The 27,091-nt window shown below is 36.7% G+C and overlaps 1 protein-coding gene across 2 annotated transcripts; it reads left to right on the forward strand.

The window, feature by feature from the left end:
* The first annotated feature begins 4,644 nt into the window (after nt 1-4,644).
* Nucleotides 4,645-26,666, forward strand: hck (HCK proto-oncogene, Src family tyrosine kinase). Of its 2 annotated transcripts, none has more exons than XM_055048435.1 (13): nt 4,645-4,979; nt 15,548-15,636; nt 18,329-18,362; nt 19,806-19,899; nt 20,727-20,822; nt 20,916-21,019; nt 21,238-21,387; nt 21,856-22,008; nt 22,117-22,299; nt 22,822-22,898; nt 23,792-23,945; nt 24,539-24,670; nt 24,789-26,666. In XM_055048435.1, exons 2-13 carry the CDS (start codon nt 15,556-15,558, stop codon nt 24,989-24,991), a joined length of 1,461 nt encoding a protein of 486 aa, XP_054904410.1. In that variant the 5' UTR covers nt 4,645-4,979; nt 15,548-15,555; the 3' UTR covers nt 24,992-26,666. The 2 variants fall into 2 exon arrangements, with proteins under 2 accessions (XP_054904410.1, XP_054904409.1); XM_055048434.1 differs by having other exon boundaries at nt 4,646-4,979; nt 15,548-15,678.
* Nucleotides 26,667-27,091: the final 425 nt, after the last annotated feature.

The raw sequence follows: 27,091 nt of genomic DNA on the forward strand, positions 1-27,091 counted from the left end.
TCTTTTCAATTTCTGCCAGACCCTGACAGAATTATCTTGTGTTAAGTCCAAAATAAGCAGGCCAAACAAGCAAAGTGACGAGCGTTACATGTTGGTAACTAAACCATTGGGGTTGCTTTCCCGGCATTGATCGCCCCTTGGCTATTTTTACAGCAAACCCCTCCCTGATGTTTTTTTTTTTTTTTTAGAAAAAAAAGACATGTCAAAAAAAAGAGAAAGGCATGTTCCTCTTCCTCTTTTTAATTTTCAGAATGCACATATTTTGCAAGCATTGAGTTTCCATCCACAGCTTTGGTGGCTTGTGTTAATGTGGGTGGAAGAGGAGACGAAAACTTCGCTGTGGTAGAAGAATGTCAATTTGTTGATTCCATTCCGAATTTAAAGAATATATTTTGTCAGTACAAGAAAATAGGACAAAATGTGGTCTGCAAAGGTTATTTTTTTACAGTTGGAGATGGAGTCAGTGAGTTTCTATTCATTAGTACAGTAATTATTTTAATGTTCTGTGGCCTAAATACTCCTTGACTAACCAATCAGCAACCACAAAAAATCATTACAGTATAGCAATTTATAGTTTTGGGTTTGTTTGTTGTTTTTATTTGTGTATATTGGACAAAAAAGTTTAATTGTTGTTCAGAGTAATCTAATCACTTCACTAAGATATACATTTTCTCTTTTTTGAGATTTTTATTTTATTTTTTTTACTTTGACAGTTTTCCTCCTGGTCAAACTGTGTTTTTGTTTTTGTAAAACTGCTTTAAAAATTCATAAGAAGTGAAGTTTGAATGTGGAGCATTTACATAAAACTTTATGATTGAAAGTTGACCTTTATATATGCACGTTCACAGACCCCTATCACACAATCCCTCTGTATTGGAGGGAAAAGTATCTTATTCCAAGAAGAACAGACACCATGGCTAAAAAGGTCAAGGATGGTAAACAGAAACATTTTAACCACAGAGAGCTTGTTGGGCAGCAGAGTGGTGCTACTGAAGTTTATCTCAGCAGGTTATAAACCAATGCTCAAAGTGATCAATGCTGCCATGAAATAGTGTGAAGAGGTGATTTTGAGGACCCAGGTTGGAATGAAAGATATTATCAGTGATCATTGATAAAAACACAAATCCATTGTCCAGGCTGAAAGCTCAAATTCTGGAAGCGACTGGTTATATAAATAACTGGGAGCAGCCTTGACAGGAGACGCGATGAGACGACTGGACAGATGAAACGAGGACCCAACAAGGAACACAGGTTGGTTTAAACACACAGGGAGACAATCAGGAGAAACAAGGAACAGGCTTTACTAATCGACACAGAGACTCCAGAGAACTAAATAAACACACAGAAACAACCAAATCCTTACAAATACTCAGTGTGCTGTTAATAACAGCAACAATTGTTAGTAATTGAGCCGAGTCTTTGATTAAGAGCCTGTACATGTTTCCTGGTTGCTCTGATGAAATTTCACCACATTTTCATAGCAGGAAGTGATGGGTGGAAATTTCAATTACCTCAAAGTGGAAAAAAAAATTGGGCTTCCCTTTCCTCATGTAAAAGAAAACCCCATCTAAATGAGGATTTTTTTTTTCTTTGGGGGGGGAACTTTTTTAACATGCCTTCCAACAAGATTCAGACTAAAGCTGAAGTATTCACACCCCATTAGCTTTTCTCATTTTGTCATATTACATCCACAGACTTGTGAGTTCAGTTATGAAATGGAAAGAAAATGTGAAACGTGACAAAAAATATAACAATTTTTAGAAATAAAATGTATTTTGACACAAACTCTTATTTTCTTAAAAGTATTTAATCTGTGGAAATGATTCAAGCCAGAACAACATATGAATAAATGCTAAGTTTTAATTCATGGAAGTCCTTCAACAGAGAGTGCTCAGAGGTCAGAACACCTTTCAGTACCACATTCAATGTTTCTATATAGAGATGCACAAGTTAGTACAAATAAAAGACAATCAATCAATCAATCAAATTTTATTTGTATAGCACATTTCAGCAAGGCATTTCAAAGTGCTTTACATCATAAACACAAGAACACAAAGTCATGCAACATATAATAGACAATACATTGTTACATATTACATTTGTATTTGTACATATTACAATGTCCTAAATTAAGAAAGAGTGAAACATTTGGAAAAAGGTTCCAAGTTCTCCAGTTCTTTTTCTAAACAAGGCTCACAATTCAAGTGCTGAACAAATTAAACTTTAAAAATGATGTAGTTTTATGTTATTAAAGCTAAAGTTGAATCAGCATCATTATTTTTCTTAAATGTGCAACCTTCTGCATTGCGGGAAAGCAGAAACATCCAGGTAGTAAATTCAAACAAACAGCCATGCCTGAACTTTATTTATTTATTTTTTTTAAATCAAAAGGAAAGTTCATCTTCACATCACAAGTTAACATCATGTAGTTTTTGTCGGCATCCCCATCAGAATGCTGACCGTAGCTTCAGCGTTTCGCTCTCAGTTGTTCTTCAAAGCAATGAGTGGCTCAGTTAAATCACGGTCATTCTGCTGCAAAGCTTACTGCATGTGTTCCTGGCACTGCTCCTGATTAAACTCATAATTGTGTGGAAGCTAAGCTTTATGCGCAAGGATCATACTCCATGCTCTAGCACCACTTAGAAGTCTGGAGGAGTGAAAAAAATAGCATGTTATGAAAAAATGAAAACTTTTCTGGAAATCGACCCTTGTAGATGAGAGTTTTTCAAAACTGACAATCTGTTCTCCTGTGTGTGGGGCCTTAGTATTTATTCTTTCACTCTAAATGTGTGTGATACTGCACATTTTGGCATCAATCAAATACCGAGGACGTACAGGGCTAGTATTGCCAATGTTGTTATTATTATTTCAGTGTGATATCAAAATTCTGACCTTTCTGTTTTCTCTTTTTTATTATTATTATTATGTTAAGTCCAAGGACAGATTTTATACAAAGTTTCTAAGCATCAAAATCCTTGAGAACATGTTAAAATGACACAATTGAAAAACAAGGCATATATGAGAGCAAATTAATACAAAATCTTTTTTGAGTAACACTGAAAAACTACAATAGAAAAACAAAATAAACCTTCAAGAGGGAATCTGAAACAAGTATTAATCAGATACTGATAAAGATTTTGCATCCAAATGATCAATATTTAGGGTTGATCTATTCACTCTGTTTTTTAAATTAATTTTGGCCTGTTCTGCTCTGGAACATTGACCGACTTCTTTAAGGTTTTCAGGCATTCATTTACACTCTTCGTTCTCAAGGTCCAAAACAGCGAAACAGCATCACATCAAGACTTTGACTGGGTCAATCTTTTTGAAGTTGCTCATTTATTTACAAGGCTGTAAATGGCCTCACATTTGCCTTTGGCACATCATGGTAAACAGGAAATCTTTGTCCTTGTGCCTGCAAGGTGTCCACACACAAATCATCACTCCTCCACCACCCTGCTTGACAGTTGCTTCCATGTGTTCGTGCCAATGTGAAGTTTTTGTCCGTTCTCCAGAGAGAGTGCTGTGCAACATCTCTACGTTTGTCTTGTTTGTCGAAGGACGCTGTTCCAGAAGTCTTGTGATTCCACTAAATATAACTTTGCAAACTTGCACCCTGCAGCGCCTTCCCTTTCAGAGCGAAGAGGCTTTTGGCAACTATTAGCAAGAAACACTCCTTCTGCTCCTTGCTAATTGTAAGAATTAGTCAAATTTAGTCCAGAAAGATGCTTTTGGGTTTTTTTTCACACCAGCCTGAACTTGTGTCACTCTTTGACCACTTGTTCCTTGAAAAAGGAAGTGAGACGTTTAAGGTCAATTAAGTCTCAAGAACCAATGGGAAAAATCCCACTTGTAACTTAAAAATAATAATCCACATGACACGGAAATCCAACAGGATCAAAGGATTAGGCAATGGGCTGGGATTATGTAAAATATCGACAGAATGCAGGAATAGGGGCTCAGGACACTGCGACTCTTTGTCCGAGGAAGAATCAGATCTGGCGCACGCAAACTCCTTGTGTTTCATTGTGAATCATCCAATAGGTCCAGCACTGCTGTGGGTCGCTTCTTGTGTAATTATTAAAATAACCCTGGCTCTGTTTGTCTGATAAAAGAGGAAGCTATTTCTCCCTGAGGTTAGATTGTACAATGAACAGAACATCTCTGCGTGAGCTCAGGTTGTGTTTTAATACCCAGCATTAGTTCCCTGGTTTTTTACTCCTGTCTGTCCCATTCTCGCCCCGCTTTCGAGACAACTTTGCTTCTAATCCTGATTCTTGATTAAGGATTACATCTTGTGTCTGTTTGTCAACGCCGAGCCATCCATCCCCCCTTCAGCCCCCTCCCACCCTTGTTTCTGCCTGGCCTCCCTCGGCATGATAGCTGTCAAACTATTATTTGAATACCTGTTAGAGCTTCCCTGCACGCCATGCAAATGCGCCTCTCACATCTGTGAAGCCATTCAGGTGTGCGTCCTTCCAGCGAACCTCCCAACTCAAAGTGCGTCTGAAATAAATCCCGAATCGGGGCAGAACCTGCGTTCGGTTTTCACGGTTTTCCTCCTTTAGTAGACTACCGGGGTAACCGAAAAAAAACTGCCCCCCCCCCCCCCCCTCCAAAAAAAAAAAAAAAAAAAAAAAAGAAGAAGAAGAAAAAGAAGGAAGCCTCAGCTGTGGTGTGTTCAGCCAGTGAAACCAAGAGCAGGGGCTGACGTGTTGCTTGTTCCTCTTCACAGCAGCTTGATGCGCACAGCTCAAACTTCCTCCTTCAAGTCCAGTGTGCCGCCGCTCCGCCGCCCCGTTCACATCTGCAGCGCCGACCCCGCGAGCGGGTTCGGGAGAAATGGACGCCGCACGCGAGGAATGAAGAACCTTCTCGACGGCCGTCATCGTCTGAGCCCAGAAGATCCCCGCCGAGCATAGAGACAGACAGACAGACAGACAGACAGCCCGCGTTTCCAACAGACTCATTAAAAGCAGGTAAGAGCTCTGCTGGGTTTTGCTTGTGTGTGGGGGGGAAAAAAGAGGAAGCTAAAGCGACCGACTGCAGAGTGGAAGATTTAAACCATCGGCGAAAATATTATTATTATATTGGAATATAATGTGCTGTTGATTTGAAGAACTTTTTTTCTTCTTTTTTTTTTTTTTTTTTTTTTTTTTTTTTACTGAGAGGACGCTGAATCCCAAAAGAGGAACTCTAAGGTCCAGAAGTGTCTGCATACAAATGAGATGTAAACTTTTATGATCTGATAGGGCAGGTGACAGCTCCAACTCCTGATCATTTCCCCACATTTATGAACTCAATAACGGGACGGGGGGGTGGAGATGATGGGTGGGGGGGGGGGGACAGGTGAGGGGCTCTCAATTCATTTCCAGCATTTGTGCTCAGCTGCGTGAGCCGCTTATTTTTAGACACAGACTAAACTAGAAACCACTCCAGTTTCAGTTCTGTGTTCTCATCGGCTGACTTGATTTCACTTTGCCTCTTTACATGTTCAGTTCAGTTTAGATGCCTTTCTACATCACTTAGAAAGTCTAAGTAAGTTACAGAGCCGCAGAAGTGCCAGAGTTACATCATGATTGTGACTAAGGTGTTGCAGTAATGCAGCTGGGACTTTGAGCCGGTGTGTTTCCCCCAATGTCTTAAACAGAAAAGCAAAAAAAAAAAAAAAGTTCAAATGATGCAACTATACATATAGTGCAGAAATCACTATTTTCAACTGTTAAATAAAACAGAGTAGGCATGCTGTGGGCTAATGAGCCACATACTTCATATCTGAAAAGAAGAACTGGAGAAAGTAAAACATCTGGGTCAGCTGGACTGGATGTCTTTTATGGCATGAGCTGGTTTCGCTCTTCTTAGTGTAACAAGGATTTTAAAATTGACCATAAAATCCTCAAATATTTCCTCCTGCGATTCTTCCTGCGGTTTAAAGTGACTTTGATAAGATGTTGTAGAGCGTTGTCAGACTTTTCTCCAACCAAAGAGAGAAGTAAAACAAAAGGTATTAACGGGCCTAAAACTCTAATACAATATCAATTATTCAAGTTTCTGTTTAAAACCTTTTTATGTATGAAATATTAGTCTTGAGTGAACATGAAGGGAAAAGAAGCAGCTTGGTCTGAGTTCGACGTGGGTCACTTTCCATATCCAAGGCATCGTGAGGCTGACAACTTTTGTCCTTTTAATAAGCTGCCAGAGAAAGCTCCAGGGTGATCAAAGTTTTGAGTTTGTGTGCTGCACCATCACTGGTTCGCTGTGCACTGCAGGTCAGCTGACTGAAAGAAAGTTGCCTCACTTTCACCTCACTTACAACAAACGTCAAATTGTATGTTTGGAAATATTTCGAAAGCTTTGCATTGCATAGAATGTGAAGTTGTGCCAACCGTTACTTGGTGTTTGAAACTACATTTTCAGCAAGCTATAAGTTCAGTGAATCTGAGCAGAGGGCCTAATTAACTAGCTAACCAGCTGACGTAGCTTGTTATGCTTGTGTTGTTCTATAAGGAGCAAAGCAAAGGAACATTTGAAAACTACCACATTACTACATTTACCAGCAGTTTTTTCTGCATTTACAGTTATGTCTGTTTTTAAAAAAAATAGGAAAATAATAGTAAATATACATTATAGGTAATATTATTGAAACTGTAATAATTCATCCATCCGTTGTCAATGCGTACTTCTTCAGAGGTTGCATGGGAGATGGTAAATAACTGTAATAATCAATATGTTTATAATATTAACAAATCTCATAGAAGCCATTGTTGCCAGATTGGGAAGTTGGGTTGGATTGCTCTTCTAAATCATAACTGAAATGCCACCTTTACAGAAGCATTTTATGGTTTAGATAGTTTACGTGTTGGGTCATAAAAATTCCTCCAGCCTACTTTTGTAAATTCTGAAATGGCAAAGAAACATTTTCCATTCACTTCCTCCAAAATAAAACATCTGACACTTGCATTCTAAAAGAAGCATTCCGGGTCAGCTTAGATTATGTGATACATTATATATACTTTTTTTTTTAACATTAGAACGTTAGAGGGCTGGGGGGAATTCTTTCTCTTACATATTTACATTTGTCCACTGTGCTGTCAGGATATTATTTAGGTATTTTTATAAACAGAATTATTTTATATGACAGTGCATGTACAATTTTAATTTCAACTAATTGTTTTATTAGTCCAGGGTGTAGCCAGTCTCTCGCCCAGTGATGGCTGGAGAGATAGGCACCAAAACCGCTCATAACGCTGCAAGAATAGGCTTGTATAGACAATGGATGGATGGATAGTACTTCATTAAGTCGTTATCAAAAACAAAGACCTCAAGGAAAAATGCCCAGTTTACCCTAGTACCACTCCAGCCATGAGACATGAGTTGCTGATTGAATAAAGTTAAAGAGGCAGCACCAGCTATTGACACTCTGGGGAGTTGAGAATGTGAGAAAGCCCCATGAGATACAGAATCTAAGAAAAGAAAAAAAAGAGTCTCTTCCTGTTGATAAGAGACTAGCTAAAGAAGACTTCCTTTCTGGTTCGGTTCATGGCAGGTGATGTTGTTGTTGCCTGGGGCAGTTGCAAGCAGGTACAAGCTGGCGCCTAATTACAGCTCCAAAACATGTCCATCTGGGCTGAACATCTCCTCTCAAAGCAGGACGCACGCATGAATTATTCCTATCAGCTGTCTCCTGAGAGAGTCTTTGCTTCATAAGGGCTGAAATTGGATCACTAATTTCTTTCTTTTGCATTATCATGATTATCCCTCCAAAATCCAAGAGCTTTAAAGGGTCAATATTATGTATTTTTCAATCACATAGTGCCTTTTGTAACACAATCATGTAACTATGTTCACTTCAGTTCTTATAAAAATGCTGTATATATTAAAGAACTTTTACTTCAAGTTTAACACCTTGAATTTGGGCCTGTAACTCTTTAAAAATCCTGCTGTTTGTTAAACTCCACCTTCAGGTAGTCATAACATCACTCTTCTTGCAACCTTCTAGCAACATTTTTTGCACGGAGAAGTAGCTCATAAAATGAGCACACCAGTTGTGCAGTTCCACCAGGTGATTACAAATTGCAGTTGGCTAGTCTGAAGGAGCTGAATTGCGGTGGAAGCTTGGAAACTGCAACTGAGTGGTTACCACTGGAGATTAAAAGATTTCTCAAACATGCATGAAAGAATCAAAGCAACACTCCAGGTATGTTTTTAATGACGGCATAAAATTAAAACATGATGTGAAGCTCAAAAAACTCAGTGTTACATAATACCACCTTTTTAAACCAGCAGCAAGTGGGGGCATCAAACCGACCAACTGCATGGTGCTTAAAGGTATAAGCTTTCCAAATATTGCATCCAAGGATCCACTGGAATCCTTGGATTCCAGTGGATATGAGATGCACACAACAATGTTGCAATAATAATGCGATATATTTTGCAACTCTATTACAAACTACATTGATTTTGTGGTTTCATACAAAATCAGTTAAACCACAAATGTTTGTGCTAAATGCATAACATTTTCTACAGCTTTGACAGGTTTATTAGTAACCACAGCTGTTGTTAGACCAGGAGATCATTTGTGCGATGCAGGTATAACTAAATAACTCTATGGCAGACCTTCATAAAAACATTTTCCTTGGAGTAGGAGTATGTTACACTATGACTATTGTTTAAAGCTGGGAAGGACCAACTTTTCTGTTGTCGTAGTTTTTGCTGAACAAACAGGATTGTGTTAGAAGAGTGCAAGATAAGGAAATGTTTCCAACAAAAATTTGTTTTCCAAAATCCTAAATAAAAAAAAGGAAATCATTTGGTAATTTCACTTATTTTAATATTTGTGTTTATAGCCTAGTTACAAACATATGAAGGAGTCTTTACCTCAACACGCTATCTTTCTTCTTGTTTTTTGCTTTGTTTTATACCTATCTGGAAGCAAAATAATTGTACACACCATGTTTTTGCAGCATTTTATTTGATGAAAGGCTTGTTGTTCTTGCATTTAGACATCAAAATTTCCAAAGCTGAAAAATACCTAATAAAACTCCTACTTTATGTTTATAGTCATATTGGCTCCTCAAAGTGCATTACACTACATGCAGATGCACAACTGCAATGGGCAACTTACCGATTGAAAGACTATTTTAGTCCTGGAGCTACAGGTCCTGGTCGCTGAGCACAAGAATTAACGATCCCACTGGAACAGTACCATGCTGATCATTTCTAAGTTACAACTTCTGAGGCAGAAAATAAAGACATGCCATATTAGTAATTGATGCTAGCATTGCCGAAGCCGATGCTAGCATAGTTATAGCTGATGTTAGCATTTTGCGATGCTAATATGTTAATCTGCTTTATTCATCTCACTTTTAAGTTTTACAAACATGTCTCCTCGACTATTAGTGACATTTTTTGTAGGAACCTTTTCAGCAAATATTAAGATAAGTGATTTGTGTTTAATGTTAATGGGTCTGTTAACTTTAGCAGAGGATGATAGGAGTGACACTGTGACACAAACTGTTATGTTGTGTTGATGGTTAACAAATGATTTCACTAGGAATTATTACATTTATTGGCACACAGTTATCAAATAAGGCAGTGAAGCAACACCAGCCCCCTTATCTCTAGTTACATGTCATGTGTGATTTAAATAGAGATGTACGTATTTGCTGAACTTTCTTGTGATAAGTGTGTAAAGGCAAGCCAATCACGTTGGTGAATAATTTGTTAAGCATCCATCTTTGACACTTCAAAAATTTACACAATTTGACTGCATCATTTTCCCATTAGTTCCGTGAGATCGGTTTTTGAGAATGATGTAGCCTGCTGATTCATCCATTTAATACTTTCAGACTGAGGAATTCAGTAGAAAAAAAAGCAGAAGCATTATCTGCAAGCATTATCATGAGGAATTTTTTTTAGGTTTGTTTCACATCCACAATAAAGTGAAAGACTGAAGTGGGAGTGGTAGTATTGTCTCCAGCAGTTTTTGTGCACGCATGCAAAAAAACAAACAAACATCTGTGTCATAGATGATGATTAACTTCTGTTACAGGAAGAGAACATTTCTTTATTTTTAGCCTACCGTGTTTCTGATCCAGATTCTTTATAATCAGACCATTTTTGTGCTGACAGTTTACTCAAATAAGAGAATACTTGGTAACTTCTTTTGTTACCGAGTAAATTATTCTCAAGTTCATTACTGGCTTTTCACTCAGCACTGCACAAGACAACAGATATATTTTTTCATATTTCTTTATTTGCCTGTGATTATCTTTGAATAGCTGTGCTGTATTGACTCGCTATTTTTTATATATAATTGTCAAGTTGGATTGTGCTACTGCAGTCACCTTTTAATGCCTGTTGTTTTGTGAAACTGCAAGAAAAGGGAAAGTCAGTGCGATGGAGGCAAAAAACTTTCTGTAGTCCAGTGATGCCAACATTGAGACCTCTGAATGCCTTTATGTGAAAGGTCAAGATTACAATTTTAGTACAAGAAGAATGACCCCAACTATGTTTAGTAATTAAATATTTGACTTACAGATAAGTCTAAACTAAATGTACTTTCAGAAAGCATTCAGGAAGAAACATTGTTTTTACCCAAAAATGGCTTGACATTTGGTTGGAAAGCAACATCTGTGTGCTATGCCACAGAAATATTTAAAATTCAAAATATGAATTCAAAGGTTCGTATTTTTTGCAGCTGAAAAGAAACATTTTGAAGTAAATGTTGTGTTTATGCCTCAAAAACGATGAATTAAGCAGTTTCAAATTCAAATTTCCTGTAAATGATCAAAATATCAAATTATGTGTGTTGTTTCTGTTCCATACAGACAAGTAATCTCTGAAGCATTTCGGAGTGCACCCAATCTTTAATCAGTGTTTAGAAATAGTGCTGAATCAGGAGTTTTATTTATAGTTTCATGTATGATTCAATAGGTTTTAAAAATTCTTTCTTATTTTAGACAAAAATGTGTACAAACAGGGATTCGAAATGAATGAAAAGATACAGTCATCTGGAATAGCGTGAGGTCACTGTCTGTTTATTTAGAAATTATTGGTCATAACCAATAATTTGTCCGTGAGCCACAGAGAGTGACAGAATCTATAAACACCATGACAGACTCGGTTTTTAATACTCCCAGGTATCGGAGGCCTATTTAAAACCTACATAAAACGCCGTGTCAGATTTCTGTTTGTAGCTCAGCTGTTACTGATCAAACATTTCAGCAATCCAAGCATCACTAATAAATTAGGATGGTTATGTATTTCCCAGGGACTGATTTCAGCGAAATGTAAGATGCTTCTTGGGACGTCTGGTTTTGTGAATGTAAAATAATTGTTTTATAAAACCAGTAAGCTGCATGCATCACCATCTCTCTGAAACCACTTATAGTAACCCTTAGACCAGTAATATATATGGTTTATTACTGGTTTTATCCTCTGTTTTACTCTACATATTCAGAATCATCCTATTCATTTCTGTATTTTATATATATTGTATTTTATATGTTCCACTACCCAAAATAAGCCACCGTACCACGGACAAATATCAGCCCAGTTTCTTCTATGGGACTGATATATTAAAGAAATGACTGATTTCAGCCGATACCGATATTAGTGCCAATAAATCATGCATTTATATCCAAAGCCAGATGCTTTTAAAGGCCTGAATCTGATCAATCACCACAGTTTAATCCGGCATATTGAACAACTTAATGAGGTTGGGGGTTTTTTGTTTTATTTTTTTGCTATTTCCTCTTTAAAAATGGGCAGATCAAGAATGAAGCAAACTATTTAAAGAGATTATTACATTTTGTTTGGTTGTTGGTCTCCAGGAGTTCAGGCTCAGCACAAAGTATAACATTTGGAGGATTTTTGGGGGGTCTAAAATCTGTGTTATCTGTGATGGCAACTGTAACAACCCACCCTGTTGCAACCCAAGAATATACAAAAGAGAACTTCCAGTGGTCCACACAACCAGAGTGAATGATATTATAAGGTTTACCATATGTTCTCATGCTGAGATATTTTTGGATGTTATCGTTTGATCAGGTGATAGTCAAATAAGGCTGCAATGCAAAGAGGACCAGAGGAATACCTAGGACTCACTTTGTTAGGTTTTCTGATGTTGTGGTTTATATTCCAATGAGAGATGAAGTTCAAAACTTTTTTTTTTGTCCGTTTGGTTTAACCCTCTCAGGCTCAAATTACTTGCAAAGACTGGCTAAGTTGTTGCAAATCTGCAACACCTGCCTGGAGAGGCTTAAGCAGATAAGAGTCTTGACAGTCGCAGCATGAAAAGTGTCAGACTGTCCTCAGACATGTCAACAACCCCTGATTTTACTGACAGTCGGGTTGAAGTTTCACCAGCAGACTCCTGCTGACCTTCACCTTTACAACAGTAACAGTATAACAGAGAGGCGTTTGTGTACATAAACGAGGGCTACAACTGACAAAGGGACTCGGGACATCCTCTTAATGGATGCTTTAAGAGGAACATGACTCAGAGAATAGAGAAAAAGGAACGTTATGCTAAAACCACAAAAAAAACCTGACCGTAGCACTTCCTGGGTTTTTACCCTCAAACGCAACATTTTCCATTCCTCTCTGCAGTGTGTGAGTTTCTTATTTGCGGTTATTAATAACTTATATTATAACAACACGAACATTTAGACATGATCTTTTACTTGTCTGCATTTTCTGCACTGCCAAAAATACAAAAACTTACCGAGTACTTTTTGTGTAGTTTGTTGGTCAAATGCTTGAAATAAGACTCAACTGACTTTCAAGTTAGTTTACAGCAACATGTAAGAGTTTATTACTGATATAGGAACAGATTTATGCACTTACAAGTGAAAAACTCTCTTGTAATAAGTGAAAACAATCCCAAAACAATTAAAACAAGCCTCTGTAGCTTGCTAAAATGTTGCTTATACGTTCATTTGATCTTATGTCAAGGGTGCTAAGATATTTGCAGTAGACCTACACAAAAAATATGTGGTAAAATTGAATCTTTTTGCAGTGTGGCACTAAACTCAGTGCAACAGTAGACGTGTTGTTGTAAGCAATCATATTAAAGCTGACTTCTCTCACCCGGTGCAATAATCTGTGTGTGCGAGCGAACGGGGGATTGGACTCGCTGAATGACTCGCTTGTGTCCTCTCCATCTGTCCAGTCCCGGCATCTGGGCCCCATCAGACTCCTCCTTTGTTCTGGATCCTGCTGAACCTCGTTTTGTTCATCAGCATATCCTGTTCAACTTAGTTTTATTGATCTGCATTCACATTTGCCTACATAAATACACAACTACATATGCAAAGCAGCAGATTCCGTGAACGCTAAAGGTCAGCGGGGTTACACAGAAACAAGAGCGCCAGTATTGAATATTGCCTTGCAAAAAATACAAAAATAAAAAAAATCATGTGGCGTGTTGAAAGTAGATCACTTAGATTGACTCAATTTAATTTGAGTGGTTTTTAAAAATCTCCTGAAATTCCACTAAAATAATCAGTAGGAAAATTGAAATGAAAATTCTGATGCAAGTTTGATCTGATATTGCTTATCACAACTTCGACAGTCTGTTCAGATTTAGCTGCAGATTATGAAACTGACACCTGCTAAACTGTTAAAGCAGTTCGACAAACACCATTTTTAAAAGTAGACGTGACTGCTGGGTTAACATATCGTATTCTGAGGTCAAAGTCTACAGATATTATTGGATTTTCTTTCCTTTGGTTAAAGGTCTTGCTGGAATTCTCTTCGATAAAACTTTTAGATTTTGCTTGAGTGAGTCGGCAAAAAGAATCAGCAGTCCTATCGATCAGAGAATATTTGAAGGTGGTTGATTTAGGTACAGTGAAATGCCCCAATTTACTTCCTCAACAATCAGTACTCTTAGTCGTTATATAATTGGACTTTCAGTCGTTTTGTTAAAAGTGAGTTGGACATCTTATTAGTTCTGAACTGAAGTCATTATTCAGATTTAAAGTGGGATATTCCATTGGGTATTTTCTAAGCGCATAATTCCATTTTATAGTACAATTAAAGAAACTCTATTCCAGTTATGAAAATGCTACATATATCTAAAACCACTTAAAGGAAGTTTACTTTATATCATAACCTTGTCTGATGCATTGAAATTGGCCTCTGTCTCTTTAAGAAGCTCCTATCCTTTCTGACATTCAGTCATCATCACAGTGCCTCTCCATGATGCCGCTCACATTCATTACATCATGACTTAGAAGCTCAGTAGAGTAGTAGGTGTTTTCTAATTACTGCTGCTGCTAGTCTGGAGGAGCTGCGTGGGTTGAGGGCAACTCTGTGGCAGAAGCCAGGCTAGGAACTGAAGGCGGAGCTTTGGGTAAATGGACAGTGCTTTATCCAAGCAGGTGTACAATCTCCCATGTTTGCCATAAGAGATTCAAGGATGTCTTAAGGCTGTTGAGATTTTAATAGATTTTGCCTTAAAGATCCAGACTTTCTATGTTGTCCTAAAACAGCATTGATTTGCGTTATGTTAGTTGGCATTTTGTGTGTATTCTTGCATCATGTAAATCTGTTTCGTAAGAAACAGGACAAAAAGCAGGTTGGTGACACAACGTGGTAAAAAGTGTGGTCAGCAAACAGAGCTAAGAGTCACGTTACATTTTACATTTTAAAAAACTTAAACAGAAGATGGCAACTTTAACAGAAAACTCACAGTTTCTTAAAGTTCTTCAGTTTTATATCTGTTAGATCCACACACCATTGCATATTTAGATGCAATTCTTAACTTTTTAGTATGTATTAATCTGAAATTTTCTACTGTGTCTCTTTGCCTCAACAATCTTAAAATTTCAGAGGTTTTTATTTGCAATCTGACACTCTAGATGTCTCCAGTTCCTCCTTAATGTCTCAAGCAATTCCAACACCAGACAGATTTTGGGACAGCCCACATCAAGACTTAAATATATATCTTTAAATAAAGTATTGTTAATGTACAAGCCAAGGTGTGTATCTGCAGTGTCATTTTAGCAGCTTGCTTTGCTATATCTCCAAAACATATTGCCTCCATAAATTTACCTTGTCACTTCCTCCTTTGTGCAATATCTTCAACTTGGCCCATTTTTTTAATTACTATTCTTTTCATGTGAAATCAATGTTCTCAATGACTGCAAGCATCAGTCAAATCAATGCATTTAAAATACAATTTAGAAGAGTCTAGATTCATATTAAGGGCAGAGATTTCATTTCTGGGATTCTGAAGTTATTGATTAAAATAATTGTTGACATATTAACTGGAAATGTTGGAGTCACAGCAACAGGAACTAGTCCCTAACCTGACAAAGGTCTTAGTGAGAATGTCATTGTGTTCCTTGATGCACATAAATGTTCAAACTGACCCTCGGCAATTTCAATAAAAGTAAGATAAAAAAATTGTTTGTTTTTATACTTGAACATTTGACTTTTATTTCAGTTGTGACCTTCCTGTTCTTCTGAACGTCACATTGAACCGCAGTGAAGCTTTTACAGTTTCCACTCAGCTCTAACGTGTTCTGTCGTCCTGCAGACGGCATCATGGGCTGTGTGGGCTCAAAGAAGGAGCAGAAGTTCCCCAGCAAAGACACGGATAACAGCGACCAGCAGAACAGAGCTCAGGTACACTATGTCAGAGACCCCACCTCTGGAAGCAAAGCTGCCGTAAGTTGGACCAGAAAAAAAAACGTACTGATTTAGACATTCAACAGGTGCAAATTCTCTGAAAGGTCGCTGAACAATTTCCATTCGTTGTGGTTCTAATCCTCATTAGAGAGTCTCAACTTTTACAAATATGTCAGAATCTGAACGCACAGCTGAGCTGAACTCATAATATAAAATGAATGTTCTATGAAAAAATATGAATCTATCCATTAAACTTGCCTAAATACTCCAAGCATTTGAAGACAGAATCAACCATATCCATTTGCTCAACAAAATAATTTTACTGCTGAACCAAATTAGGAAACAATTAACCCAAAAAAAATTAGGAAACGATAGGCATTTAATTTATAAGACATGAGAGAAAAATGATTTATTATGTGATTTAGAATCTTCAATAATCAGACCATTTTGTTCATTTCATTAAAGTATTGCATGCTAAGTTTATTATAGGCAACCAAAGCTCCACATCAATTAACCTTTGCATCCTTTTTTAACCTCTGGTATAAGGGAACTGTTTTTCACTGTAGATTTGGGGGTTTTTAGATTTAGATTTGCTAGTTTATTAGTAAAGCCAAGAAAAAAGTATCCCACTAAATTAAAAGTGCCACATGAAATTGCAGAAGTGTGCAAAAGTTTTCTCAATTGCACAGTGTATATTATAAGTCATCCAAAACATGGCAATCCTATGCTTGAATAGGACATATTCAGCATTTTGCAAAATTATTTGTTGTTGGATTTTTTGTGATTAAATAAAACAAACAAAACATTCATTGTGTTTTTGTTTTCTAGCAGATGCAAATGAGGTATAAATTGTTCACTTATATGCAGCATGTACCACTGCTATAAACGGTATGATGGAAATTTGAGACATTAGGCACAACTGAACAAATTGTGGCTACAGAAATATTTCAGCTTATGCATATATATTGTTTTAATGATTGTACTAATGCCAAGCAATGATTTCTTTGCATTCTATTCTGTTGCAATAGACTCCCTCAAACAGAACAAATCTTAATTAATCAAGCAACCGAAGTCCTAAGAAATAGTCTTAGCTATTTACCAAGACCATTAGAATAAAAATTATAATGGTTTTCATTAGAATTATAAATTCAGGCAGATTTCCATTACAATGAAAATCTGCCTGCTTGGAAGGAAAATAGAGAAATTTTAGAGTAAGTAGCAAACTTTTTGTACAGAGACATAAATGTTCTTTTCTAAAGGACAGTTTAACTGCGCATGCATGTTTTAGCAGTAAAAAAAAACAACTGCAGAAGCTTCATGGGCTTCTAAAAAAAATGAGGAAGAGTAATGATAAAAAGGCAGAAATAGGAAAACTTAGTTCAGAGATGATAAGAACGCAGTTCCACAATTTTCAGCAAAGTATCGAAGGGAAGTAGCTTTCCTTTGTTATCATTTGCAGAAAAGACACTGTCTGGACACAGAATCAACATGTCCACGTGACCTGCTGTGAGTTTCCATGCCGGTTAGACTTTGATCTGTGGCAGGGTTAAAGTTGCAGCGTTACTGCGAGTGTGGTTCCTCTGGCTACTGCTTCCTGTGTGTTGACTGTTAGATCTCTTTCGCCCTCAATGAAGAGGAAGTGAGAGAAGCAGAACCAGAACGTTCAGCTAGGACATGCGTAGCGAGAAGTGTTCATGCTGTGATAACTTTTAAAGTCTAAACTAAACTTCAAATGCTTTATTATCTAAAATGCCCCAATGGGTTTTAAATAGATCACCTTGCTCTACTTTAAAATCTATGTGGAAACCAAACTCTGACATAAAAAGCAACATCTAACTTCGAAAACAACAATGTAGCTGCAACTGATGCAAAATTAGTTGATTTGCTGACCTTGCAAATGTCATTTTTGTTTGCACAGTTTTGTTGTGATTAAATGTGGTTTTAAACTTGAAGCCTCTCATTAAAAAGCTACTTTTAGAAAACCTTTTTGCTACACAGAAATGTTTCAGGTCATCCAGTTAATTTTAATAGCAGAAACAGAGGAGTAAAACCAACACACAGTTTTATTTTTGGTCTAATTTAATTTAGTGCCAATTCATAACAAATAATATCTCAAAGCATTAAAGGCAATAATTCAATTCAGTCCAATCATTCGGTTTACGTGAGCAAGAGTCTTGTACAAGTCAAAAACCTTAGCTGACCAAAACTAACACAATGGGATGCCTCAATTTAGCCAAAAACGCATCTCAGAAAGTTCCCCTGAATGGCAAAAAAGAAAAGAAAAACTGTTTCATACTGGCCTAGTTAATGTCTGCATGAGGTGCAGTGGCATGACCTTTTAAATGATGTCATTTGTTCTAAAACAGTCCTCCATTTTTGGCTAATTTAAAATACTTCTCCAAAGAAGAGAGGTCCAAATTCCACCACAACAATTTTACCACTAATCACAAACACTTAGAGGCAGTTGGTGTTGTTGGTGTCGTTGTTGAGTGTGGCACGACCAGTTATCAAACTTGTCCTGTACCTTCATAAAATCATCTACTACAAATGTGACTCCTAACATTAATCTTGTTGATTATGCACTGTTGTTAGTAACCACACTAATTCTAATGATGAAAACATATTTTGCATTTTCAAAATTAAAATGAGTGCAGAATTCATGTGTGACTGTGTCTCTCTCTCTCCACAGGCCAAATTGCCCTCAAATGCAACCTCTTCGGATGGTGAGTTCACTGACTGGATATTGCTGACGTTGCATGAGTATCTTGAGCTACTTCTGCTTAATCTCAAAGTAGAGAAAAGGATAATTTAGGAACTAAGGTAATGTTAGATTCAAAATGGCCGTCAACAAAAGTCCTTTTTATAGACTGACATAGAAGTTTACTTTTTGAAAAACCTTGTCTCTGAGCTCAAAAGAGGAAGAAGTGTCTGTGTTGGTGCTGAGCAATAACCCCTCTCACTGCCTCGCCATGCAGACCTAAACACAGAACAAGGCCAGCCTGCTGCTGCTATTATTAACAGGCGTACAAGGAAGTTAGTTATAGAGCGAAAATATGGGGAAGCCTATTGTAGAGACAAAGCTGAGGTGCGCCTGCAATTATTAGGCATTGATAATTATATGACAGCAATGTACTTGACACCATTTTTATTTTGGTCCAACGTATTGAACTAAGAAAAAATGCAGGCCTGAAAGTGTCAAAATTAAACGTCTATTTATAAAACACAACCACACGTTTTGTGGTTTCCTGATTTCTATTGCAGCTGCTCTTAGTGAAAATTACACTTACTACTATTGTTAACAGAGCTAGCTGATAGCATGCATGTTTCTGTAGATTTAGTCGTCCCTTGATCCCCTGAAAGACTACCTAGTCTAATAAATATGTGGAAGGTAATTTGAGACCTCATCATCCCCCATTCCTATTGCTTTTAGATCGAAAAAAACATAATCGCCTTTATAATCTGTGCTAACCAATATTGTGATACATAAATTTAGGATAGAAGACCTGATCATTTTGTCTAACAGTTACATTCAGTCAGTGATTTGTTTCTGGAATAATGGTGGAAGAGGCAGAAATTAATACATTTCATCATTCCATGATTTGATTTGTTGGTGCATATTTGCAAACCTTTTATGTCTTCAGCTAATTTTATTGCAAACAACTTTAAAAAATAAACTCTGACACCTTGTGATCTTTTAATTATTTATCTTTCTACATGAAATCGTAAAGTCGTTAGTACAGAGCAATTGAGGCCATATTGAATGGTTAATTAATTTGATGTCATTATTTGTTTTATTTGTTTTAATTTTATGTCATTATTTGTTTTATTGCATTATTTGGTAATGCAACTGGGGGTTCAGTTATGTTAGCAACTTCTAGCAAAAGAGTGACAGCTGCAACTAATTTCTTTGATTTGCTTTGCTTGTCTACTCCTTGTACTGATCACACAGCATCATCTCATTCTTTGGACTTAGATAAAAAATCTTTGGATTTGGGGAAACAAGAAGAATGTGGTTAAAGAATCTGAGCTTAGGATGACCACCAAAAGTCCTGCATGTGCGATCTTTTCACATGTGCTGGAGCTACAAATTCTCCAAGCAACAGTAAATATTTATGTAAATGTCTGGATAGTGGACATAACAGCCTTGTTGTGTTTCATTGGCACAGGTGAGAGTGATGCCATTGCACTGTTCGACTATGAAGCGATTCATGAAGGAGACCTTGGCTTCAAGAAAGGAGATAAACTCAGAATTTTGGAGGAGTAAGTAGCTTTGGGACTTACTCATAATGTCATGATCCTAAGAACAATAGAGCTAAATTTGTAACCAGAATCCAGAAATACATAACTAGATTTGAACTGCTTTTGGAACATGCTGATGGTCTCATACCAAAGAAGACTGAATGCTGAAATTCGACCAAAAACTTTTTTAGCAAAGCATTAGTTTAAAGACTGAGGGTGGGCAATATGGTCTTAGAGTATTGCTGCAATATTTTGTGGTACTATTGTGATAACAATAAAAAATATTTATTAATGTGAATTAAACTGCACATAGTAGCTGCATTTAATGACGATTTCCCATTTACATGAACAATGTCTTTAAATAAGCATTGGAGAACACTGTAAAAAGAAACATCTGAAAATAGTGTCAATTTTTTTTTATTAATTGAAATTTATTGAGAACATTCATAAAATTTTTCAAAAGAAATCATTCACAATGAATTATAAACAATACGATAAACACCCACCCTAATGGACACAGGTTATAGTAGCTTTTTTGTTTAACTTTCCACCAACAGATTTGTTTGTTTTTTTTTTCCAGCTGTACAGGATTATTCATATCTGGGGTGAAAAAACCTCTTTAAATAAGTTAATTTTTTTTTACATCAGAAGAACCTGTTCTTTTAACAATACAGTGTCAGGTTTTGACAACCATCTACACTTAAACCTTTGAAGCATCTGAAAGAACCTCGTGCCATGTCAAGGCAAAGTTACCTTTCTAGGTCTCAGAAGTTGTTTCGTTTGCAGTTATTTTTTTGGGTAATAGTTTTCTTTGTTGTGCCTGTCTTGCTGTCCCTTTCACATTTTAGGTCAGGCGAGTGGTGGAGAGCCAAGTCCATCAGCACAGGCCAGGAAGGCTACATCCCCAGCAATTATGTAGCCAAAGATACTCTGGAGACAGAGGAGTAAGTGGGCATGCTTAAGCTTTAAACACAAACATGGATTATTATGTGGCCTTTGTTTAGATTTAATCTCTGAGCCTTTTTCCTGTTGTTCAGTTGGTTCTTTAAGGGTGTTAGCAGAAAGGACGCCGAGAGGCAACTCCTGGCTCCAGGGAATCGAGTCGGATCCTTCATGATCCGAGACAGTGAGACTACCAAGGGTAAGACGAACTGCAAAAAAAAATGCATAAAAGATGTACAGACCGACACCCTGTAAAAGATTTAGTGAAAGATTTCAAATTGATTTTCTGATCAAAAGGGATCTAAAAGGTTTACATGATTCCACAGTTTAATTTAAATATTTGAATTCCACTTGCCATTTTTAATATCCCTGCTTTGGATCAGATGTGAACTGCTGTTTTATTTGTTTTTGCAACAGGTAGCTACTCTCTGTCCGTCAGGGATCTCGACCCCCAGGCTGGTGACACAGTTAAACATTATAAAATTCGAACTCTGGACAACGGAGGATTTTACATCTCACCACGCATCACCTTTGCCACTCTGCAAGAGATGGTCAGCCATTATAAGAGTGAGTTCTGACCGCCAGAGCAGATTTTCTCCAGTTTCTCACAGTTCTGATGTAGCATATGTATATTGCTAGATGTCAAACAGTCAAACCTGTGCTTATTTAGTTGTGAGCAAACTTTTTAAAATAACCCCCCACAACATGAACCATTAATATCATGGTAATGTGTGGCTCCCTCTGCTGGACAAATCTTATAACTGATCCTCAATTAGTTATAAGCTGCAATATGTAGCTTTTATATATGAATGTTTATCTACTTATTTGTTGAAACTGTCACTATATTGTGACAGTTTCAACAAATAAGTAGATAAACTTGTCACTATATTGTGACAGTTTCAACAAATAAGTGACACTGCAGCTTTAAAGGAGTAATTGGATAGGTTCCAATTCCCTATAGCATCAGCAATTTTTCTCATCATAATAAACTGCATGACACCTGAAACCGCTAAATATAATATTTGTCATTTTCAGAACAGGGAGACGGCCTCTGCCAAACTCTGACCAACCCATGTTTGAGCCCAAAACCTGAAAAGCCTTGGGAAAAGGACGCCTGGGAAATCCCAAGATCTTCACTTAAGTTAGATAAGAGACTTGGTGCAGGACAGTTTGGAGAAGTTTGGATGGGTGAGACAGATCTATACCACTGTAAAACACTATCAATAATTTTTTAAAATTCTATACCCAAAGTTGTAATCAATTGTTATGGTTGTATTTTTTTTTTCTTCATTGAAGCTACATACAATAAGCACACCAAGGTAGCTGTGAAGACCATGAAGCCAGGCAGTATGTCAGTGGAAGCCTTCTTGATGGAAGCCAACCTGATGAAGAGTCTACAGCACGACAAACTGGTTCGACTCAACGCTGTGGTCACCAAAGAAGAGCCCATCTATATCATTACTGAGTATATGGAAAAAGGTGCAACTTTATGTTCACTTGATGCTTGAAAACGTTTTAAACAATGATGTCTTATTCCTCTAAAACCCATCGCAGAACATGCAGAACTCCTCTTCAGTCAAATCAGTCAATTGGTCTTCTGCCATTTTCAAATGGCCGCAGTTTCAAAAGTCTCATAACGGTTTACATGAAGGCTGTTTGTTGAATCTTTAAATCGCTGTCATGTTTGAATTGGCTACTTGTTGTCAGTGCTTTCTCTGACTGGTAGAGAAAACAACCAGCTATGAATCTTCCTCTCTCAGTAACAGTGTCAACATGACCGGAGTAGAAACTAGAAGTAGAAAACAGATCAAATTCATATAAAAGATGGTCCAAGCTCTGACCAGAAGAAGAAAATCCAAATTATTGCATAGGAATGGATCTATTTTCTGTTCCTTATCTAATTTGTAATTTATGTCTTTATAAATGTTATTATATATTTTATATATTCAGTCACTGTGTATTTCTGTTAATTTTAATGTGTATGAATATGTCTTCTTACAGGCAGTTTGTTGGACTTCTTAAAGAGTGACGAAGGCAACCGTGTCCAGCTTCCCAAGCTTATTGACTTCTCTGCCCAGGTGGGAATCGATTGATGTTAGTCAGTCCAAAAATCAGATACATTTCTAAGTAAAGCAACAGCTGCAAAGTGCTGTTTGTGTAATGCTGATCGTATTTGGCAATTGTGGTAAAGATGTGTAAAAGGCCTTAAATTAAATCCATCTTTTATTAGCACAGTTACTAATTAGTAGCTCACATGCTGATTATATAGTAAATGAGAGCTTACTCTCATGTACTTTCACTTTACTTGCTAGTAGAGTGAAAGTTATTAAATGTAAAAAAAACAATTTTCACTAATCCAGTGTTCTGACTGCTACTGCTACCTACCGTTTCCTACCGTAGCACAGACAGATAGCTACGTCTGTCTAAAACTACCGTCACATTTACAAAGCCAAAAGTATCACTTTAACATTGTGTTAATGTTAAATATTATCATTGGATAACTTTCTTTGAGTGACTGGACTGATGCGGAAGCTTAGGAGTTATGCTTAGTTTGGCATTGGAACAATTTATATACATGACAAAATCACAAAAATATCACTACCTTCACCAGAATATTCTACCTGTGTAAAATCCAAAGCTATCGCAGATGCACTAATCCTTTTATTTGAATATCCTACCTTTTTTTAAAATATATTTGAAATACAGAGGCATTTGTAAGTAAGAAACCGTATCAGACAGGGGAAACAAGTTTTTATTGAAATTCAACTAAACACAGACATCTACAAATACAAATCACCACAAAAATAAAAATTGTGCGTTAATATGTTGTATGACACTCTAGAACAAGGACTGCTTTTTACCAGGTGAATCAATAATGCTTTCATCTGTAACCTTGGGGGAAATAACTAAGAAAAGCTTTTACAGGTCAGTTCTGTTAAATAATCCGTTACTTTACATTGCTTGTTTCTAGATTGCAGAAGGTATGGCATACATTGAACAGAAGAACTACATCCACAGAGACTTGAGAGCTGCCAATATCCTGGTTAATAAGTCCTTAGTGTGCAAAATTGCTGACTTTGGCCTTGCTCGTATCATTGAGGACAATGAATACACAGCTAGAGAAGGTAAATCTCATCCCTCTACATGTCACAGAAGAATTCATCTCATTCCTCCATGTCATGTTAATGACATCACTGCAAAAGCACAAAATCTAAGCAAGTACTTTTGGCTTATTGTCTAGTGTACATATTTTAGTAAACTTGAAATAAGGCTGCAAAATATACTAGCTTGTTTTAGGTTAATAATTCCTTAACTTCTATGAAAAAGCACCAGTTCCCCTGGCAGATTTTTTTCACTTGTAGTAAGACTCTTTTCCCATGTTACCAGTGAAATAATCTGCCAGTGAAACTGGAACTTTTTTACTGATATGAAGGAATTCTTGATCTAAAACAGGCTTCTATGTCTTGCAGAAAAGTTACTTGTTAGAAGTTAAAAGGTTCTCTTATTTCAAGTGCACTAAGATATTTGCACTAAAAACTAGACCAAGAATACTTGGTGAGATTTTATGTTTTTGCAGTGTTGCTGTATGCTGAATGGTTTACTTAAACAGAAATATTTTTGACAAGGACATTTTTTCATATTTTCTCTAGGACTTAGAATGTCTGAATGTCCAAACTAGTTCTATAGACTTACTGTTTTATTACTCTTTCTTAACCAGGAGCCAAGTTTCCAATCAAATGGACGGCCCCTGAAGCCATCAACTACGGTTCCTTCACAATAAAATCAGACGTCTGGTCCTTTGGAATCTTGTTGACTGAGATTATCAGTTATGGACGCACCCCCTACCCAGGTGACAACATCGCTTGATATCATTTTAAAATGAGCACAAGTCCTATTACGGTGTTTAGGAAAATATTTTGGAACATTGCTGGAGTGATAAAAGTTGTAAGTAATTTCTTATTTTCCAGGAATGACTAATCCAGAGGTAATCCGTTCTCTGGAGAAAGGTTATCGAATGCAGCGCCTTGACAGCTGTCCCACTGAACTTTATGAGATCATGCTGGAGTGCTGGAAGAACAAGCCAGAGGACCGTCCCACCTTCGACTACTTGCAGAGTGTCCTGGAAGATTTCTACACAGCCACAGAGAGCCAGTACCAGCAGCAGCCATGAGACATGATCCATTAATATGTGCTGAAGGTTCAGCATGCGTCTGCAGTGGTGCAGTTCAGGCCACAAACCCTTATAGTTTAGCTCTCTGTTTATTTACACACACGGCACAGCAATAGTAGGGACTGTACAGAAATTACTAGCCGATAATTACGTTTACTTTTGAAAGATATGTCTTCACAGGTTTGCTATTTAATAAAAAGCTCTAGTTTCAAGAGAGAATGAGCTACAGGATTGGAAAGGTTTCGCTAACATATCAGTTTCTAAAAGTGAAACTCCATTTGTGTCCACAAAGACTGCCTAAAAAATGTGATACTATTTTTATACGTTTTATTTAAATTGAGAGTGGCAATAATTCCACAGCACTAAAACTCCCAACTCAAAAGATTGGAAGTGCGTCCTATATGTCAGAGATAGAAACACAACTCAGACATTTGTTGTTTTTCTCACAATATAATCAATTTTTTCTTACATGTTCTGTTTATTGAATAAATAGTTTATTACTCAAGGCCGCACAAACTGCATAAAGCTTTGTTGATAAATTAGTGCTTTAGCTCCACCTTGTGGTCTGGAGTTTAATAGAGCCTCAAAAGTTTGGCACATACAGGCAGCAGTCTTGAAAACAAGTGCATAGCACATAAAATGTTAATATTTATTATCTGAAAATTCACCATAAACCCTCCAGATGCACCACAATCATTACGGGTAAAGTGTTCATTGGTGCTTTTCAGAAATACACATCAGTTTTGGCCTCTGAAGAGCAGCACTTCAAAGAACATTTTTATCTAATTTATTTACTTAGATGCATTAAATACACACTGCGCTATACGTTTGGAGCTCGGCAAATTCAGAACAAAAAGCATTTCATTCGTGCCATTGTTTTGATGTAATTATCGCTAATGATAATTTGTTCTGTATTGGTAAGGTTTTGTAGTCCTGCTGTAACTTTTATACAATCCCTAACTTTTTAAAACATGACCACCTTCATCAAGCTCAGCAGATATTTTCAGTACTAACTCAGAATTACAGAAATTTACCATGTGAAAAAAAAAAACATAGGCCTGACCATGGTAGCAATTTTCTCTCTGCACATGTTTCCACATTATTTGTGGCTTATTTTAGCATTCCTTATTCACAGTGCCTTTGACAGTGGCTCTTTAATCCACGTTCAATCAGCAATATATTCCATATGATTTGTATATACAGAAAAGCACTCAGTCTTAGATTTATTCTGCTTGTTAATTCTTACATATATGTTCTTTATGACTTAAGTTATTTTTAAAAAAAAAGCAGTTCATACTTATCTCATTAATATTGTCTTTAAAATTAGAAATCTTTTATAAGTTTGTATGCTTGTTTTAGCGAAAAGCAATGACTGATGCTTACCCATGAATTTTTATAGTGCTGGGAGTTGGATGTAAATTGCACATAAACATTCAGGATTAAAATCCTGAACAAGTGAGATTCTATTTTGAAAGACATCTACGCAATAGTGTATCAGAAATCTCTCTTTAAGTGTAGAGACATATATGAATGAAGCACAGCAATTGCTCAAAACTGTATATAATCATTTGGTGAAGACTTTTTTTTCTGTTTTTCAATGTGAATCTCTTGACAGTTTGTGAATGCTTATGTGCAACTCTTATGACAATGGTTAAATAAAAAGGTTGAAAGATTGCGGTAATGAGTCTTCATGGAACAGCAAAGATATCTTTTCATCATAACTTTTATGTTTTTCTACCTTTTTTATTAATTATTATCTAACTTACGTATTATACTTCCATGTATTTAATGTCTTTACTGTTTTATTTAATCCACACTGCATAAAAACTACATAAAATATAGTCGTACTCCAGTCACCTCTAATATTTGGTTAAATGCCTGGTGCAAAGTTGCTGTTGGACCACAAGATTTCTCAACAGCATTGGAGAAATGGGAGACATTTAAGAACTAGAAAATAACACACATTTATCTGTTATACCCTGAATAAGTTTGCTACTACATGTATGCATGTGCAATGGAACAGGTTTTCACTACTTGCTGGTGAGAATTCTGATTATATGTTTCTGATGGAAAATGATACAGAAATCTTTCAAAAGACAA

Source organism: Poeciliopsis prolifica, unplaced genomic scaffold (assembly GCF_027474105.1).
Source record: "Poeciliopsis prolifica strain line A6 unplaced genomic scaffold, Auburn_PproV2 SCAFFOLD027, whole genome shotgun sequence".
In the NCBI taxonomy this organism is placed as follows: Eukaryota; Metazoa; Chordata; class Actinopteri; order Cyprinodontiformes; family Poeciliidae; genus Poeciliopsis; species Poeciliopsis prolifica.

Excerpts from the sequence above, each read along its gene's own strand:
- hck (XM_055048434.1), top strand. The coding sequence starts at position 15,556 with ATGGGCTGTGTGGGCTCAAAGAAGGAGCAGAAGTTCCCCAGCAAAGAC. Across the intron at positions 21,388-21,855 it reads GATGGTCAGCCATTATAAGA|AACAGGGAGACGGCCTCTGC; the intron begins GTGAGTTCTGAC and ends TGTCATTTTCAG. Across the intron at positions 24,671-24,788 it reads TGGACGCACCCCCTACCCAG|GAATGACTAATCCAGAGGTA; the intron begins GTGACAACATCG and ends CTTATTTTCCAG.